Consider the following 17,586-nt stretch of genomic DNA (forward strand, 5'->3'; position numbering starts at 1 on the left):
CGTAAATAGGTTTCGGGGTCTCCATTCAAGTTCAACATTGCGCCGCCATTGTGAAGACCCAAATGCAGTCGAAATTGCAAGTGTCGTAATTTTACGATGCTACATTTAGCCCCCACTTTAGCAGGAGTATAAGCGTACGCCCATACTTCCGGTAAAGTACAAGGAAACAACATTGAAAGACTTTCACCACGTCAAGGAGGCAAGATACACCAAGCCCCCAGTGGACTAAGGATCTTACAACTTTGATTGACAAAGTAAAAGGGAAGATCACGAGGGAGAACCATGACTGTCAGTAGTAAGGTTCCCTCACTAAGAAAAATACCAAAAATTTTCAAGGCAAAGCTAAGTTCGCCAAGAAATTTTCAAGTATCTTGAAGAGATATGAACAGAGTGTATGCCCCCTACGTTTAAGCGATTGCACATGCCTCATTGGGGGTGATTGCTTTAAGGTAGTGATACACATAAGAAATGAGAAGGGAAAGGAGCATGTTATCACAAAGATTTAGCCCCCAAGTGTGAGATAAACCCAAGGATAATAGACACAAAACACAAAGTACGAGGTGATTTCGCTTTCCTTGGGGTCAGTATGCTGTATGATAATTCATGTATATCATATGTATGTATGCATAATTGTTCTTCATTCCCCAATCAAGGAAGGTCACCTAGAAGAAGGGAACACATGTGTCTTTTGAGTCAACATGAGAGAGACCAAAAGAGATCTCAATGCTTTGCATCATCCTCAAGTAGACAACACTAAGGACAACAAATAGAAGAATGAGAATAACACATAGAAGAAGTAACAAAAGAGATCAAATGTGATGGAAGGTTCTTTAGGGATTTTCTACTGCTCTACAAAGTTAATCACATTCGGAGTCATAGACACAAGGCCATCAGGTGAGAAAGAGGAATCATTAGTCTCAATCACATTAGAGGTATGAGAAGGTAATGGATTAGTAAAAATATTAAAATTTTGGTTAGGAAGAGCTACAGATGTGTTGCCTTTATCATTCACAGCTGAAAAATAGATAGTATTATTATCAATCAAATCTTTAATTTTACCCTTTAAAGCAAAACATTTTTCAGTATCATGCCCAGGTTGACGATGAAATTGACAAAAAGATTTGTTATCAAAATAGGGTGAATTAATCTTTGGAGGATCTATTTGCTTTATAGGAGGGAGAGTAAGCACAAAGACACAACAGCGAGGAAAAAATGCGGAGCACTAACAATCCTTCATACCTTATTAGTGAAGGCAATGATACGGAAACATTGAATGCAATAATTCCAATTTTCAGTTCGAGTGTGTTGAGTTTGTGGATTAGACATCGCACACATGCATTGAATGCATGGCGGCGTTTTTGAAGTAACCACCAGTTCCCGAAATGATTACTTACTTCGAAAAACCAAGGATTGACGTCACTTAAGACATGGTTCTGCCTCATATTTGGCAATGAATGCACCATCAAATCATTAAAACCTGCAGGACCCACCAACTTCGAACACATATGAACATCCTAAACAGACTTCATGGGCATTCAAGTAGTTCAAGATGTATGTCGCGCTCAAGGAGAATTTTGTCGAGAAAACAAATAATATCAAGCTGCTGACCACTTGTGCTATATTGAACATGTTGAACATGTTTGAACCTCTTGAACTTAGTTCAATGAGTTCAAAACCCGGAGAGAAATAAAGTAACATATCACCGAACAAGAAACTTTTAGAGAGCCGTTGCAAGACACTTAGAGAAAATATTAGTACGGAAAACCTCCCTGAACACCTAGGAACCTATGGAACCTAAATGAACCTGTTGAACCTGGTTCAAAATGGTTCATCGTGTTCACAGAGTTCAACCAATTATCTAAACTTGACTTTTATGATTGAAAAAGGATTTACAGACGTACTAAGTACTTGAACCAAGGTATCACAAGAAAGATTAGGACTCCAACTGAAAATCTTAAAGGATGACTCACTCTTATCATGAGGAATAAATGACGCAATAATACTATTCACCCCATTGATGAATCCCATGATAAAGAAGAAGCTTTAACTAGGGTTTCTATAGATCAAATTTCCACATTGGACAATCAATTTGATAACTTTCAACAATGGATGTCCCAATAATACCCTAATAGTGAAGCTCTCCCATTAATTGAAGTCCTTAAATGCATGATTCAAAGTGATAAGAATGGAATTGATATATTGTGTGGCATTTTACATATTGTTGATTCTAATGTCATGCATATCAAGGGTTGAGTTGAAACCCTGGGCTATTCACAACCTTCAACAAAAGTCAATCCTTCAATTCCTTTGACTACTCTTATGACTAGTATTCCTACTTTCACCTCCAACATCATGGCTACTTCAACTCAAAATGTCATTCCTACAACCATGGGTCATGGGGGAAATCCTTCTTCTTTACCTATATCTTCCATAAGTGTTCCTATTATTCCTCAACCAATCAGTGTGACATAAGGGGGCAATTCCTTTCACAACTTTATTCCTCCTTTGAGTATCCCTTTTCCTACCCAATCATCACATATGCCTACTTATCATAATGTCCCACCACCTTATTCTCAGTCCATGTCATCTTTCAATAACATCACACCACCTTCTCAATCAACTATGTTTAACATCAATTCTTCTACCGAAATGACAATTAACAATCTTGCTCAAACCATGTCTTCCTTAAACAACAACAAATTGCTTCTATGAGTCAATCCAAGTTTAATGTACCCACCTTTGATGTTGCGAGCCCACTTTATCTTGATATTGTTAAATCCGTGCAACCTAAACATGTGGAGAGCCCTTAATTGGAACTCTATAATGGAAATGGTGATCCTCTTATGCATGTCAAAACATTTCAAACTTTATGTACTGATTTTGCTTATGATCAAAGATTGCTTGCAAAATTGTTTACAAGAACACTAAGAGATAAGGATTTACAATGGTATTGCTCTTTTCCTTCTTATTCTATCACTTCCTTTCAACAACTGGCAAATGCTTTCATCCAACAATTTCAAAACAACATTGGTCCTAAAATCACTTTGACTGATTTAATGCATTGTAAACAAGGCGTTAAAGAAAAATGACCCATTTCATTGGTAGATATAAGCATTTGTGTGCTCAAATTTATTTTCATATACCTGATAATGATATTCAAAGAATTTTGATTTCTAATTTACAAAAAGATATCAGGGAAAAGCTTCTTTTGTCTGAGTTTACTTCCTTTCCGTAGTTGTGCGCAACACTTCACAATTATCAACTGGCCATGAGTCTAATGGAGCAATCCACTCATATGACTCCGAGTGATAAGGGGGAAAGTGTTCAACAACCGTTTGTGAAGTTCAAACCAACAAAAAGCTTCATCAAGTTCAATGATACAATCAACAACCACAATGTGAATGCTACAACAGGCGTGCCTTCTATTTCTAAATTTTTCCAAAGAGAAAGACAATTTACTTCTTTGAATGAATCTTTACATAGTATTATGTCTCAGTTGTTGCACAAAAATGTTATCAAACTTTTCCTCCTATAAAACAAATTGATCCTTCTGAACTTGCATCCCCTTATTTTGATAACAATTCCTTTTGGCAATTTCATCGTCAACCTGGTCATGATACTGAGAAATGTTTTGCATTGAAGAATAAGATTCAAGATTTGATTGATAATAATACTATATATGTGGCAGGTGTGAATGATAAAGCAGTAGCTCCTCCTAATCAAAATCTTAAGATTTTCACTGATCCCTTGCCTTCTCCTACCTCTAATGTTATTGAGATTGTGCCTAATTCTTTCTCTTCTAATGTTATTGAGATTGTGCCTAATTCACCTCTATGGCTCCAAACTTGGTTAATATGGTAGAAACACAAGATACGCCTAAGGATCCTTGTATTACATTTGACCCCAGCGAGACCATTAGAGCACCCGATGGCCCTTTATACATAGTTGCGAAGGTTAAGGATGTCCCTTGTCGTGATGCCCTGATTGATCCCTCTTGCATGGTTAATGTCATCACTAAGGAGTATCTTTTCACTTTACGATTGCATAAACCAATATATGATGCTTCTAATGTGGTTGTGAAGTTATTTGATGGATTCTCTTGTCCTACCATTGGCTCTATCACCCTTCCTGTTGAAGTTCATACTAAATCCATGGATGTTGACTTTGTTTTCATACCCTCTTCTGAGCAAATCTGTGTGAAGTTGGGCTATCCTTGGCTATCTTCCATGAAGGCTATTGCTTCTCCAATCCACAAGTGTCTAAAATTTCTTCACAATGGAGAAATCATAACTGTGAACCATAGCTTATTTCGTCCATCCAAAAGAAGCCCAGGTGTTCCTATTGATTTCTTTTGGCCCAAACAATTTCAATCTCTTCCATCAAGGAGCGATGCTCTTTTTCAATCTTATAAAAAATGGAAGAATGATATGATCTAATCCTTAAGTCAACTTAGATCTCCAACACTTGACATTCCTATTATTCTTCAAGATGAGGTTCTTCCCTTCACAGATAGAACTAATCTCCCTCCTAAAGAAGATCAAAAACCTATTCCTATGGATGTGACTTTACCTTCTCTTAAGGAGAATAACAATATTCTTCCTAAGGTTAGACCTATACCTCCTCCTCATGATGGACCCTGTCTCCTTCCTACACCTAATATTCCTCCTTCTATGATGCAGTTCCACCTCCTTCCTCTTATCAAGAGAAGAGGCATGCTTATCCTCTTGTTCAACCTAAAAGACCTCAAGCTAAACCTTCAACTATCAAGGAGAGAAACATTCCTACTTTTTCAAGTGTTCCTCCTTCTCAGCCTTCCACCAAGACTCGACGAAATCGTTGTGCGAGAAAACACCGATGAAGATGTCGTGTTCGAGCTCGTGAAGCTATCCCTCAAAATACTCAGTCCCCTCAGACTCTGACAGTTGACATGATTCCCTTTTCTCCCAAGCAAGATGTTCAACCTACATCTCCAAATCATAAGTTGCACAAAACATGTGATGGTTTTACTCCTATTCGTGTTCTTGCTCCTCTTTCCCTAAACTTTGATGAAGAAATGGGTGTAAATGTTATTCATAATGGCAATACAACTCCTAATGCTTCTGATAGTGAGTATGAATATGTTGATGTGGACAAGCATTTATTAGATGAATTTTCACAAACCCTAATCCTAGCTCCTAGAATCAAACAAGGTGACTTCCAACATGAGCATAGTCCTTGTTTGGATCTTGTGATAGCTTCATCTGTTGTGCTCGAAGTCGCTCCTCTGGCGTGTTGCTTGCCTTCCCGAAATAGTGTTCAACAAGATCAGGAGGCGGATGTCGTGCTAGATTAGCACCTTGTGTAGAAGCACCAAATCCTAAGAAAAAATGCAAGACCTATGTAGGTATGTTGGGTTTACCATGTTAATGCATTAAAATAAATGTTTTTGACTTGAAAGTTACCTAAAATAAATTATTACACAATAATAAAACCTTAAGATTTAGAGTTGAAACTACTATCTAATGTTGTAAGAGATATTTTAATTAATGTTCAAAATAAATAAATAAACATAAATGTATTAAGATACTAATATTTTTCTAGAATACTATGAGAGGTATAAAAAATAGAGTTGTCATTATGCCTAAGAACTATGATTCATTAGGGACCATATATACTAAAGTAAATATTTTTTTTTATCAATTGTCAAGTATAATGATGCACCTATAGAAACAAACCTCAAACCTTGTGTGTGGAAACTCGATCATATAAAACCCTACACACAAGTCTATACTTAGGATGTGGATTAAATTTGACAAAAAAATACAAACAAGAAATATTTTGCCTTGACTTGTCGTACCTACGTTTGAAGAGGGTAGTCTCTAGGGACAACATTGAGGACCTTGTTAGGAAAACTATTAATTATACTTTTATCAAACCCCTAGATGTAAGTTGATAATGCATTTAGGATCCTCTATGATGCTACCCTTATGTTCTTATGTGAATATTCATGTTGTTACCATGTCTTATAGGATTGAAATGCACTAAGGCATGCCATTTAAATTATACCCTAACATATAATTTGAAATACTATATGTTTTAGTTGGCTCATAATGACTTGTTGGCAAGGGGAACATGGATCCAATTCAAAATCTAAAATTTAAAGTTTTGGGTTCAAATGTGTTGACACGAAACTAATCTAAACCACTTCCATACCCATGAATATAAATCAAGGTGATGAATAATAGAAATTTGAGATTGAAACTAAACCCTTGGGATATGTGGAGATGGAATGAGTCGAAGATAAAGTTATTTGTCAATCTTCACATATATATTAAAAGAAATGCAAATATAAATACACTATGTGTTGCATTAGGAACACATCACTTAAAATAAATAAAAAATGAAAGTAAACACATATAAGATATACACTTTTCACAATGACAATAAGATGTTATTGTGTGCATCGAAAAATAAAATTTAGATGTCTACAATTATAAATATTAAACAAATTCACATCTCTGAAAATTTCTCACTTTGTAAAAATGTTTTCACACTTTCGACATTTTATAATATTTTATTGAATTAAAAACATGAAACTTCTATAATCCATAATATCATTTTCAAAAATTTTTTGTATTAGATTATCATAATACTATTTTTAAATAGTCAAATCTGTTTTTTTTTAAAGCCCAGCAACATTATTATTAAATATGTTTGAATCAATATAGCTGAAAGATGTGCCAAATATAAACAACGAATATTTTGACTAAGATATACCAACTCTTTATTAAAAAAATGCACTTAAAACAATAATATATAAAAAGAAAGATATCTTTAAAATTTTATAAGATGTCTATTACAAACTTCTTATTGAAATCTACTGGGTTATCCCTCTCAAGCCAAGACTATCCAACTCTCTTGCACGTATTGCCCAAATATCAGTAACCATTCTCCATTCTTCCTTGGATAACTTACAATGGTGACTAATCAAACAATAAAAAAATCCAGAGACTAACTTGGACAAACTGCACCAAACAAATCTTTTCAAGAAACCCAACCAGTAAAACTAGAGATTTAATGCCGTGTAGTCCTTATATATGGATTTGCATCCAGTAAAAGAAAGCACCCAGAAGAATAAAACGTTTGGTCCATGGATTATCCATTACCTTAACGTGTTACAGGAATTGATAAAATCTTGTTCAAAATCTCTGCCATAAAGCTAATTATCCGCTGAAGAAAAGCTCTAACAATAAGAAACGCATACAGATTAGCCTCTCATATAAGTTGCCCACCACCTTAGTTAATCATAAGAAACTTTGTGTTGCAATTGAAGAAAGAAATATGGAGGAGCAAAAGTATCTTCCCATTTATCCTTCCATGGGGGAGAGAGTAAAAATTGGGAGTGATGAAGAACATGCCGAGTTAAGGGAGTTTTGGAGTAAGGAAATGGAGGAAATCCAAGGATTGAATAGCAAGGAAGTGAGAAACAAAAGTGGGGGTGATTTGCCATTGGCGAGAGTGAAGAAGATAATGAAAGCAGATGAGTCGAAGATGGTTTCAGCTGAGGCAGTTGTTGTGATGGGAAAGGCGTGTGAAATGATGATGAAAGAGCTGAGTTTGCGGGCGTGGATTCGAACTCGGGACGGCAAGAGACGTACCCTGCAAAACAAAGATATTTGGAGTGGTGTGAGCGAGAGTGAGGTGTTTGATTTTCTTGTGGACGTACTTCCTAGGCCAAAACCATTTCACCCTCCTCTTCTTTCCTTGAATGCTTTTGATCTTGTTAATAATCCTTTCTTCACCTATGGGCAGTTCCCCAATGGCTTCTTGTGGCCCTCCTGAATCTTGATTCATCATCTCACTGGAATTTTGTATAGGGTTTGAGGGCTTGTACATTTGTTAATGTTTTGAATGTGGGGATCTATGCATGGAAGTCAAAGAGATATTATTGTAGGTTTGTGTTATCTTGTATCAGAGATAGCAAAACAAATTTATTGATGATATAAATCTTCGATAAATAAGAGAGCTTTGGAGTAAGTTGTATATATTGAAACATTTCATAAAAAAGCAGCTTTGGAATAAGTTGTATAAATATTGAAATACTCCATAAAAGTTTTGGAGTAAGTTGTATATATATTGAAACCATCCATAAAATGGCAACTTTGAAATAAGTTGTATATATATTAACATCCTCTATAATAAAGACATCTTTGAAGTAAGTTTGTATATATATTGAAGTCTTGTTTTTAGAGTTTGCTTGTTTGGTTTATGATAGACAGCTTTTAATGCCTTCATTGATTGTATAGGAAGAAAAACTTTCCTTAAGATCTTAGTCTAGGTTGAATTGTTTACAACTTTGTTTTTAAATTAATTTAGAAGCTGCGTGTTAATCTAGTTTAAAATTATATATAAATAATAAAAGTGAAAAATAATTATTTTATATGAAAATTTTAAATTTTAATTATTTATATTTAAAATTTATGATCTTCTGTTAGTAGAATGTCTTGAAATTTGTGTTGAATCTATGTTCTATTTGAGATCAATTTCATGAGTTTGGGTCAAGTCCACAATCACTAATATTTCTGTTGAGTCTAGATTCAACATTGTACACAATGTGAAATTTTGATATATATTGTTCATCTTGATGATATTCTTCTTTTGTGCTCTTTTGTCATGTTTGAGGGCTAGTGGTATATAGAAATGCCTTAGAAAGGATGTCATTGTGTTTTTAAGGAACACCTTTTCCTCTGTCAACATGTCTCCAAATGTGTGTACAAGATTAAAAAAAAAAAACTCTTTAACTATGAATATGCTCCTAGAATACTTGTTCATATCTAATCTCTTCTTATTATACCAATTGAACTATTGCAATATGAATGAATCTTGAAAGACAAAGTGATCCTTGGTTGTTTAAAATGAATGCATTGAATTCCTTTGTATACTAGCACATAACATCAAATTTCACTTATTGAACCCCTCGACGCTATTGACTTGGCCTCCTTTGGCCCTATGACTACTGCTCTTGTTCTACATCATCGATCCAGTCCTACCGAATTTGCTCATGATGTTGTTATGTTGTAGCAGCCTACTATCGATGTTGTCTGTAACTCTACAGGGGCCTCCCCTTAGCAGCTTACTATCGATGTTGTCTGTAACTCTACAGGGGCCTCCCCTCCCAATCCTTATTTTGATGGTCTTAATGATAGTATTGCCTGGACTGTGGTTCTTCACAAGAGGAAGGGAAAATCTTTCCCCCTCCCCCAAATTTGCCTTGGCTCGGATGATTCTCCCCATCTTTGAGCTGGGTTTTGGGTTGTTGCAGGTTTGATAGATTCTTTTCACCTGTTTGGCCCTGGTTCCTTTGGGGTTTGTACCCCTATTTTGTTGTTTCTTTTACTGCCTTTGGGTTGTGTTTTTAAGGGTCAACACCCTTGTCTACTATTTTTTTAATGTTGATAGTCTTTGGCAATGTCAAGGGTCAACGCCCTAGTTAACACTGCTTTATTAATCAAAAACAGCAAATTTCAAAAAATCATGTACTAGAAACTAAAAACTTAGAAATCATGTACTTAGTTCAAGACTAGAAACTAAAGGGGGCTAATTGGCAAAATTTTGAATTAAGTTTTAGAAATAGGGCTTAAGTCTATAACAATGGGGTCAAACCTTGTGATTGCAACAAATGTCCTAGAGAGGATAAACTTTCAAATTTAGATGGATACTAGCTATTTTTGGATAGGTGTACAAATAAGTGTAATAAATGAAAGGCTTAAAGGTGAATGTATTAGGATATCTACATAAAGTGATAAGATAGGAGATAAATATGTGAGAATGTGTGTATTTAATAATAGGTACAAAGTATAATAAAATGAGTCCAAGTTTGCACAAGACTGTATAACCTGTTAATGTTTGTATATATAAATAAATTATCCTAAAAAGGGAACAAAATAAATGGGAAATAGAACTAGTCTACAAACTTAACCATTGCATTTTACCCCTATTTCAAAATTCACAGTGATCCTATAATGATCAGTTATCTTAGAAGTATGTAGCAAGTTCATAAACATTCATGCAAAGTAGATGTGCAAACACCAAAGGGTACAAAAGGCTAAAGTCTGTATAAAGTAATGGGCCCTATATATAGGATGTGATTTTGATGATTTGTCCTTTGTCATGTACAAATATTATGTGAGTAGATTTTGTAAGGCAAGTAGGAACAAATACAATATGAATTCCAGTGTCAATATCATTGTTTGGAGACAAGAAATATTACCGATATTGAAGTTATAATAATTCTACTAAAAACAAAATTATAATGATTTTCCTCATTTGGTGTTCAATGAATGAAAAAGTATGCAAAGCGCAAGAAATTTCATTTACAAAAGATGAGTCCCTATAAAAACTTGAAACTATCTACAAAATTGGCATGAAAGTGTTAGTGGTTGAACATGTCCCCAATAATTCGTTGCATTCATAGGATAGAAGAATTTAAGTAGAGGAAAAATAGTACATGACATGTAGAGATGTATTTAGAAATTAAGGATGTATTCATGCAAAATAATAACTATATAAATGAATACATCATATAATATGAATACAAATATATTAAATGATAAGCATTATAAGCTAATGGTTGAAGATGATAACTATACAAAATGATATTGCTCTTGACATGGGAAAATAAAGGATGGTGATATAAGTGTGTAAGACACTAGAGCAACATATGTGCCCAATGTGGCATCTAAGAGCATGAAAACGCATTAGTATACGAAAGGCAATATGTCCCTCAAAATTATGATTTTAATATATGATAGGTATCCAATAATATAGTGCAAAATTCTTGAAGCCCCCTATTGTAGCAAGAGTTGCATTGGGAAGAGTGGAACATCTTGTTATTAGTCAGTTTCTATCTTGAGTACACGTTTTAATGAGTAGTGGGGCATAGATTTTTGTTTGTGGACCATGGTTTTGGTGGCTAAGGGTTTATAGAAACCACTTGGTGGTTTTTTATTTTCTTTGCTCAATGCATTTAGTGTATTTTATAGAGGTTTCGTAGTGTTATGCAAGTGGCATGCTATTATCTTATTGTAATGTTGTTAGACTAAAGAAATATTGAGTGGATTACAATAAACTTGGTGAGCACTTAATTCTAACAAATGTTTCCAATGTCATGTCTTATTGTTGTTTATATTTATGCTTGTACATGTTCCATTTGATGGTTTGATCACATGTACTAATCAAATCAAATTCGATCATTATTAATCTATGCTTTCTTTGTATATGCTTACTTTATTCTCAACAATTATGGCATATGTAAGAGTATCCCGTAAGAGATTTGAATGGGCAAAGTCCTTGACCTTGAAGTTACATCAAATTATCCAAAGGTGCATTCATGAAAGGGTGCATTAAAATTTATAAGTCTAATTTGGATGCCCAAATTAGGTACTTTGTTCTAACTCTTGATATTGGAAACCACTTGTGACTTTTTGAAATGTCTAACCCTATTTATTAGATGTTGGAATGGAGTTTGTGAATTGTGTGGTGTTTTGTAGCATTGTTACACTACATAATTGACTCTAAAAGACAAAGTTGAATATCTGTCATATCTCTTGTTGAAAGCACTATTATGGTGTTATACTATAAGATTCTATTTAAATAAAACAATCAAGACTTACTTTGAACATTAATTTTTTTACAGAATATATTTTGTACTTTATATTGTTAACAAACTAAATTTTATCCAAATCTCTAACTTATTACATTAATACTCTCATAAAATTAAAGTATTTCCAATTAATTAAAGTGACAATACAATTCAAGTTGTTAAATATAATATAATGTCTAGGTGTGAAACTATGCATTTTAGTTAATAAAAAAACTGAAGTGAAATAACCTCATTGACTATTAAATAGAAACTGAAATTTATTTTTTGGTTTTTTTTTAAATCTTTATTTTGTTTTGGTAAAATCTAGTGTTAAAATCCCTTTCAATCCTCAAAATTTCCCCTGGCTTTTCGTCAGTCTCTTTCTTCTTCCTATGTACAAGCCAACCTTATTGCCCCTTCTTATTCACATTAAATTTCTACAATGGAAGCATCTTGAACCTTTCCCTACCTTATTTCCTCCTCACTGAACCATTTTATATTGAAAACTTACGGGCCTCAAGGTGCAATGGCCTTTTCAAGCAACATATTGATGGACAATGGAATTGAACCAATAGTACAATCCATCTCAAGGAAGTACTAGTCTACACGGTAAAATATTATATGCCGCGTGTAACCTTTATTAAGTAATTGTTTACTGGTTAGCTCACCTGCTCATCTATAGCTCAGGCAACCACAAACTATAACTTCTACAGTTGTTTCAATTTTATTTTTGTCTAACAGATCTTCCGTTTGATTGCATAATAACGCCAAAAGTCTTTTTCATGGTTCACCTTGTGCACTGTAATTGCGAACTCGCATAAGAAAGGTTCATGAATCGATTATTCAAATATATCTCTTTCTGCAATTCCTAAGAAATCTGCAGACTCAACATCAATAAATTGATGTAGCTTTTTGTCCCACCATTATTGGGTTATTTCATTGGTTGGGTTCTCGAAGAAGCAGTCATTACTAAAAAAATTCTAATGTCAATGGCATGGGTTCTACAAGAAGCAGCCATGATTAAAAAATCACATGCCAATGGCTTTTGACAATGGCGGACTTTGACTGGACTTTTGGTCTACCAGTTTTCTTCAAGATTTCTTGAGATTATTTGCCCATTTTCATTTGTCTCCATTCTAGAAAGAAAAGAGAAAATCCAGTGATTTGAAATAAGAATAATATTTATAAGAAAATCCTACTGCAAACGAGATATACAAAGAGAATGGGAGAATGCCTTCATTTTATTTATCTGAGAGTTTGGATCGCCTAAATTATTTCAGACCTGGGAGGTTTTTCTCAAAATAGAACAAATCCAAGGACAGGGAAACGTTCCATGAATGAGCGTTAATAGGAAACAAAACTGATCTCTGGTTCATTATCTCGTGCAACAATCTTGGATAGAAATTTGGCTTCAAGTGGCAGTTGCTGCATATTCCAAGATTAATAATACTTGTTAACGCAGGGTAATTGTGTAACAGCATAAATGGCATTCAAATTGCCTTGCTGTGGTAGCGGGTAATTTGTTCCTCCTCCGCATCATTCAGCATGCAGCATATTGGCAGATAAGTCCTACCTTCATCTCTTGATACAATCTCATTGTTTGCATGCTCTACGAGGATCAGCAGCAAGCTTGGTGATAAATTTTATTGTAAGTGGCATCCAAGACACCCGCTGGCTCTTCTGAAGAGAGTTTAAATGCTCTACTGATGACAAACAAGAAGAAGATCATATAAAACATGGGAGTCTATTACAAAAATTGCAGAATAATCTATAACGCCTTCTGGACCAGCTATGAAGACAAACTAAAACTGAATTTTTAAGCTGAACTTATAGCCTATCACATCTTAATGTAGTGATATCTATAAGATGCACCGTAATAACTAATAAGATTAAAGGCTGGCATTTTCTCATCGCTGAACTAGCATAGCCATATTTTTACAAAGGCAATACAACAATTCGAGTTTTATGTATGGAATTCAAGAGTCATGTTAGACATCCAAAAAAACCAAAAATTACCAGCAGTGTAAAGAACAGTTGAGAGATATTGAAACTTCAAGCTTCATCCAGCTTCCGTGATCTGGAGACTTTGTAGGTAGTCTTCAATTTGATTGAGATTAATAGGATTTACATCTCATACTCAAATCATTTCTGCTCCTGCAGAGCTAACCCTTTGTTGTATCAAACGTAAATTGCTGTAGTATAGACAAATCAAAGATCTTTCGGGTCATTCAATTTTACAGTGTTGAGAATAATTTCAAACTTAACAGCGTTTGAGAATAATTCCAAATTTGACTTCTGCAATTACTAGATCTTGAGATGGTTTTGCCGGAGTTTTCAGAATTGTAGTTCAACTTCTGCCTTTTAATCTTTTGTTGTGCTCCACAATAAAATGGATTGTGTACATGTATATCTCTTCCAAGACTGTCAATTGTTGATCCCTCCAGATGTTCTCAGATGTTGGGGGAAGCTGGCTGCTGCTGTAGAGTAGGACACATTCTTATCTTATTTTCTGATGATACTCAAGATTTCTATTTTTTATCTTGTGAGTGGAATTTTCTCCATAAAACTAAAATTTGCACCCTGAGAGCAGTTTTCCATTGAAAAATCATGGAGAAAGAGTTGGTTCAGTGTGTCAATTTCACTGTTCACATACAGTTTACTGATGGCCCAAGGGGATTTCTTTTAGACCTCAGAAGTCATGGGATGTCTCATTAGCTATTCGAGGCGATTGTTTAATATCATATAAGTACCTGAATGGTAACACTAGCTTTTCAATCTAGTTGGTGTCAAAAGAATTCGTTCCCATGTTCATTAACTTATTCTGTTATTCATCACAGAACTCGAACAGCAATAGATATACTACATTGATTTTCCAAGATAATGTCGCCACCTTTTTTTCAATTTTCTGTCTGCAACCTTTCTCCTACAGAAAAAGCATTTACATGTTCATTGATCTCAATCCAACTGTATCCGGGTGTCTTTTTTACACCCCTGTCGTTCATCATTTGCCTTATAGTTTCAATCTCACTCAACCTGCCAGCTGCAGCATAGATATTCATAAGAAGCACATAAGGTGCTGCATTTTGAGGCTCCAATTCAAAAATTCGTCCTGCCACATATTCTCCTAAATCCACATTACTGTGTATCCTACAAGCACCCATCAAACAACTCCAGATGGCGCCATTGGGTTTTACTGGCATTTTGTAGATGAAATCGATTGCTTCATCCAGATGGCCAGCACGCCCAAGAAGGTCAACCATGCATCTATAGTGTTCCATAGTAGGGTTGATATTATAATACGTTCTCATGCAATCGAAGTACTTATAGCCCTCATCCACCAAACCTGCATGACTGCATGCAGACAAAATACTAAGAAAGGTGATATGATCTGGTGTCATACCAGAAAATTTCATTTGCTCAAAGAGGTCAAGGGATTTCTTGCCATAACCATGCATCGCGAACCCTGTAATCATAGATGTCCAGGAGACTGAATCTCTTTGATGCATTCTTTCAAATATTTCATTTGCCTTCTGAATATCACCACATTTTGCATACATATTTATCAAGGCATTACGCACAAGAACATCTGTGTGAAACCCACTTCTTATTACTTTTTCATGGATTTCCACCCCATGTCCTAGAGCTGCCAATTTTGCACAGGCAGGTAGCACAGTAGAAAAGGTTTCCGAGTTTGGCCTTACACCAGCTAAGTGCATTTGTTGAAAAAGCTTCAAGGCCTCATCGTCATAACCATTATGCCCTAATCCTGCAATCATTGCGTTCCATGAGACAGTGTCTCGTATAGTCATTTCCTCGAAGAGCTTCAGGGCCTCATCGAGAAATCTATTATGTGCATATCCTGAAATCATCGTTGTCCACGAAACTATGCTTCTTTCGGGCATTTCGTTAAACAGTTTCACAGCTTCTTCAACAAATCCATTCTGCATATACCCTGCAATAATTGCATTCCAAGATATCACATCACGTCGAGGCATTTTGTTAAACAGTTTTAGAGCCTCCTCAAGAAATCCGTTATGTGCAAGTCCTGTAATCATTGTATTCCATGAAACCACATCGGTTTGATGCATTTGAGCAAACACATCCTGCGCCTTCTCTATGCTACCACATTTTGCATACATATCAATCAATGCATTTGCAACAGAGACATAAGTCTGGAATCCACATCTCAATATCTCTTCGTGGAATTGCGTACCGAGCTTGAGAGATCCCATGTTGGCAACTGCCGGAAGAACACTAGCAAAGGTGAGCTCATTAGGCCTGCAGCCTGTTTCTCTCATTTTCCAAAACAGTGCCAACGCCTCTTCAGCAAACCCTTGCTTTGTATAAGCCAAAAACATCACAGTCCATGAGACAACATCTCGTTGGGGTATTTTGTCAAACAAGTCTCGCGCCTTTCGTATCATTCCACATTTCACATACATATCTACAAGAGCATTGGCCACAGAGATATGAAACTCATTTCCCTTCCTAATGATCTCCTCATGGATTTCCACACCCTCTTCTAGCAATCCCAGACGTGCACATGCCGAAATCACCCCTGAATATACAAACTGACATGGCTGGAAGCCTGACTGCTTCATTTGCCGAAACAGACTCAAAGCTTCCTCGCAAGGTTCTCTCCTTGCATAAGAAGAAATAATAATAGTCCAAGACACAGCATCTCGCAAAGACATTTTATCAAACACTTGGCGGGCATCCACGATATATCCACATTTTCCATACAAATCGACAAGGGCATTGCATACAGAAACATGGCAGTCAAACCCACTTTTAATCAAATGTCCATGGATCTCCATACCTTGTTCAAGAGATGTACATGCAGAAATAATGGCGGAAAACGTAAAGTGACTGGGCTGAAGGCTGCTTGTTTGCATTTGCTGGAACAGTGCCAATGCTCTGTGAGGAAAGCCCTGCGCTGCATAACCTGAAATCATGACACTCCACGAGCATTCGTCTCGCTCAGAAGTTCGATCGAAGACTTTACGAGCGTCCTCCACATTCCCACATTTCACATACATGTTGCCCACCACATTATGTAAAACTGTATTTGAGGTAAATCCTATCACATTTATGCGAGCGTGCATTAATTTGCCCCCTGCTATGTCTTTCTCCTTAATGCAAGTCTGCAAGAATTGAATGTAATCTTTAATGTTATGTTCACTGACGCAAATATGCTGTGCTGTAGTAACCCCTTGATGCTGTAAGTGAAACAACGGCATAAATTTGCACTTACCCTGCTGTCTGAAAAGCTTTAACATCCTTGGACGTTTTTCTTATAAACATTACCCATCTTGTTCCGTAATTTTTTTTTGGATATGTGAAGAAAAGACAAATATATGCATTCTAATCTTGCTGGTAGCCTTTGTGCGAAGTTGATGTCAGTAATATCACTCGGCATCCTTGCAATTGCTTGCAGGTTCCCATTTCATGATGTGCCAGAAATCTATTTTTCACGGTTTCATTTGTAAAATTTGAATATCATAGAATTTATCTAAACTCGGAACCAAATACTTGTAAACTCAGATCAAATGGAGGTCAATTTTAGACCACACCAATTGAACAAATCAGAGGTTTCACATCTACAAGCGCGAGAAATCCATTCATAACAGGGGCTGCGGGAGAAGTGCAATTTGCAGGGCAGTTGTTAGATATGTTTCGCATCTACTTTGAGAAAAAAAAAAAATTCTTTTTTGTATTGTCAAGTTTAGTAAACTAAAAGAGGGGTTTTTAGATCAAAGAAAGAGTAACAAAGTAAGAAGAGTAACATGTTTCATATAGAAAAAATTACATAACTCTATCGATATTCATTAAATCTTTAAGTAAATGAAACATATTCATAAATAATTGTCTTTTATTTATTATATTTCAGCCTTGTTCATGATCAGAAGTTCATTTGACTAAACAATTAGCAACTCCATTCCATTCTCTAAGAAAGTGATTAAAAG

General features: G+C 35.4%; 2 protein-coding genes across 3 annotated transcripts; one reads left to right on the forward strand and one right to left on the reverse strand.

Annotated features, from left to right (window-relative positions):
- The first annotated feature begins 7,326 nt into the window (after positions 1-7,326).
- On the forward strand, positions 7,327-8,132 carry LOC131045748 (nuclear transcription factor Y subunit C-2-like). The gene has a single exon (XM_057979341.2). It carries the CDS (start codon positions 7,357-7,359, stop codon positions 7,819-7,821), a length of 465 nt encoding a protein of 154 aa, XP_057835324.1. The 5' UTR covers positions 7,327-7,356; the 3' UTR covers positions 7,822-8,132.
- Positions 8,133-12,849: 4,717 nt separating this feature from the next.
- On the reverse strand, positions 12,850-17,281 carry LOC131045750 (pentatricopeptide repeat-containing protein At4g13650). 2 transcript variants are annotated; one of them, XR_009358970.1, is made up of 2 exons: positions 13,637-17,281; positions 12,850-13,323 (listed from the first exon to the last, which is right to left on the reverse strand). XR_009358970.1 is itself a non-coding variant. In XM_059211389.1 (1 exon), exon 1 carries the CDS (start codon positions 16,897-16,899, stop codon positions 14,518-14,520), a length of 2,382 nt encoding a protein of 793 aa, XP_059067372.1. In that variant the 5' UTR covers positions 16,900-17,281; the 3' UTR covers positions 13,488-14,517. The 2 variants fall into 2 exon arrangements, 1 of the variants encoding a protein (XP_059067372.1); XM_059211389.1 differs by lacking the exon at positions 12,850-13,323 and having other exon boundaries at positions 13,488-17,281.
- Positions 17,282-17,586: the final 305 nt, after the last annotated feature.

This window comes from Cryptomeria japonica, chromosome 9 (genome assembly GCF_030272615.1).
Source record: "Cryptomeria japonica chromosome 9, Sugi_1.0, whole genome shotgun sequence".
Classification (NCBI taxonomy): Eukaryota; Viridiplantae; Streptophyta; class Pinopsida; order Cupressales; family Cupressaceae; genus Cryptomeria; species Cryptomeria japonica.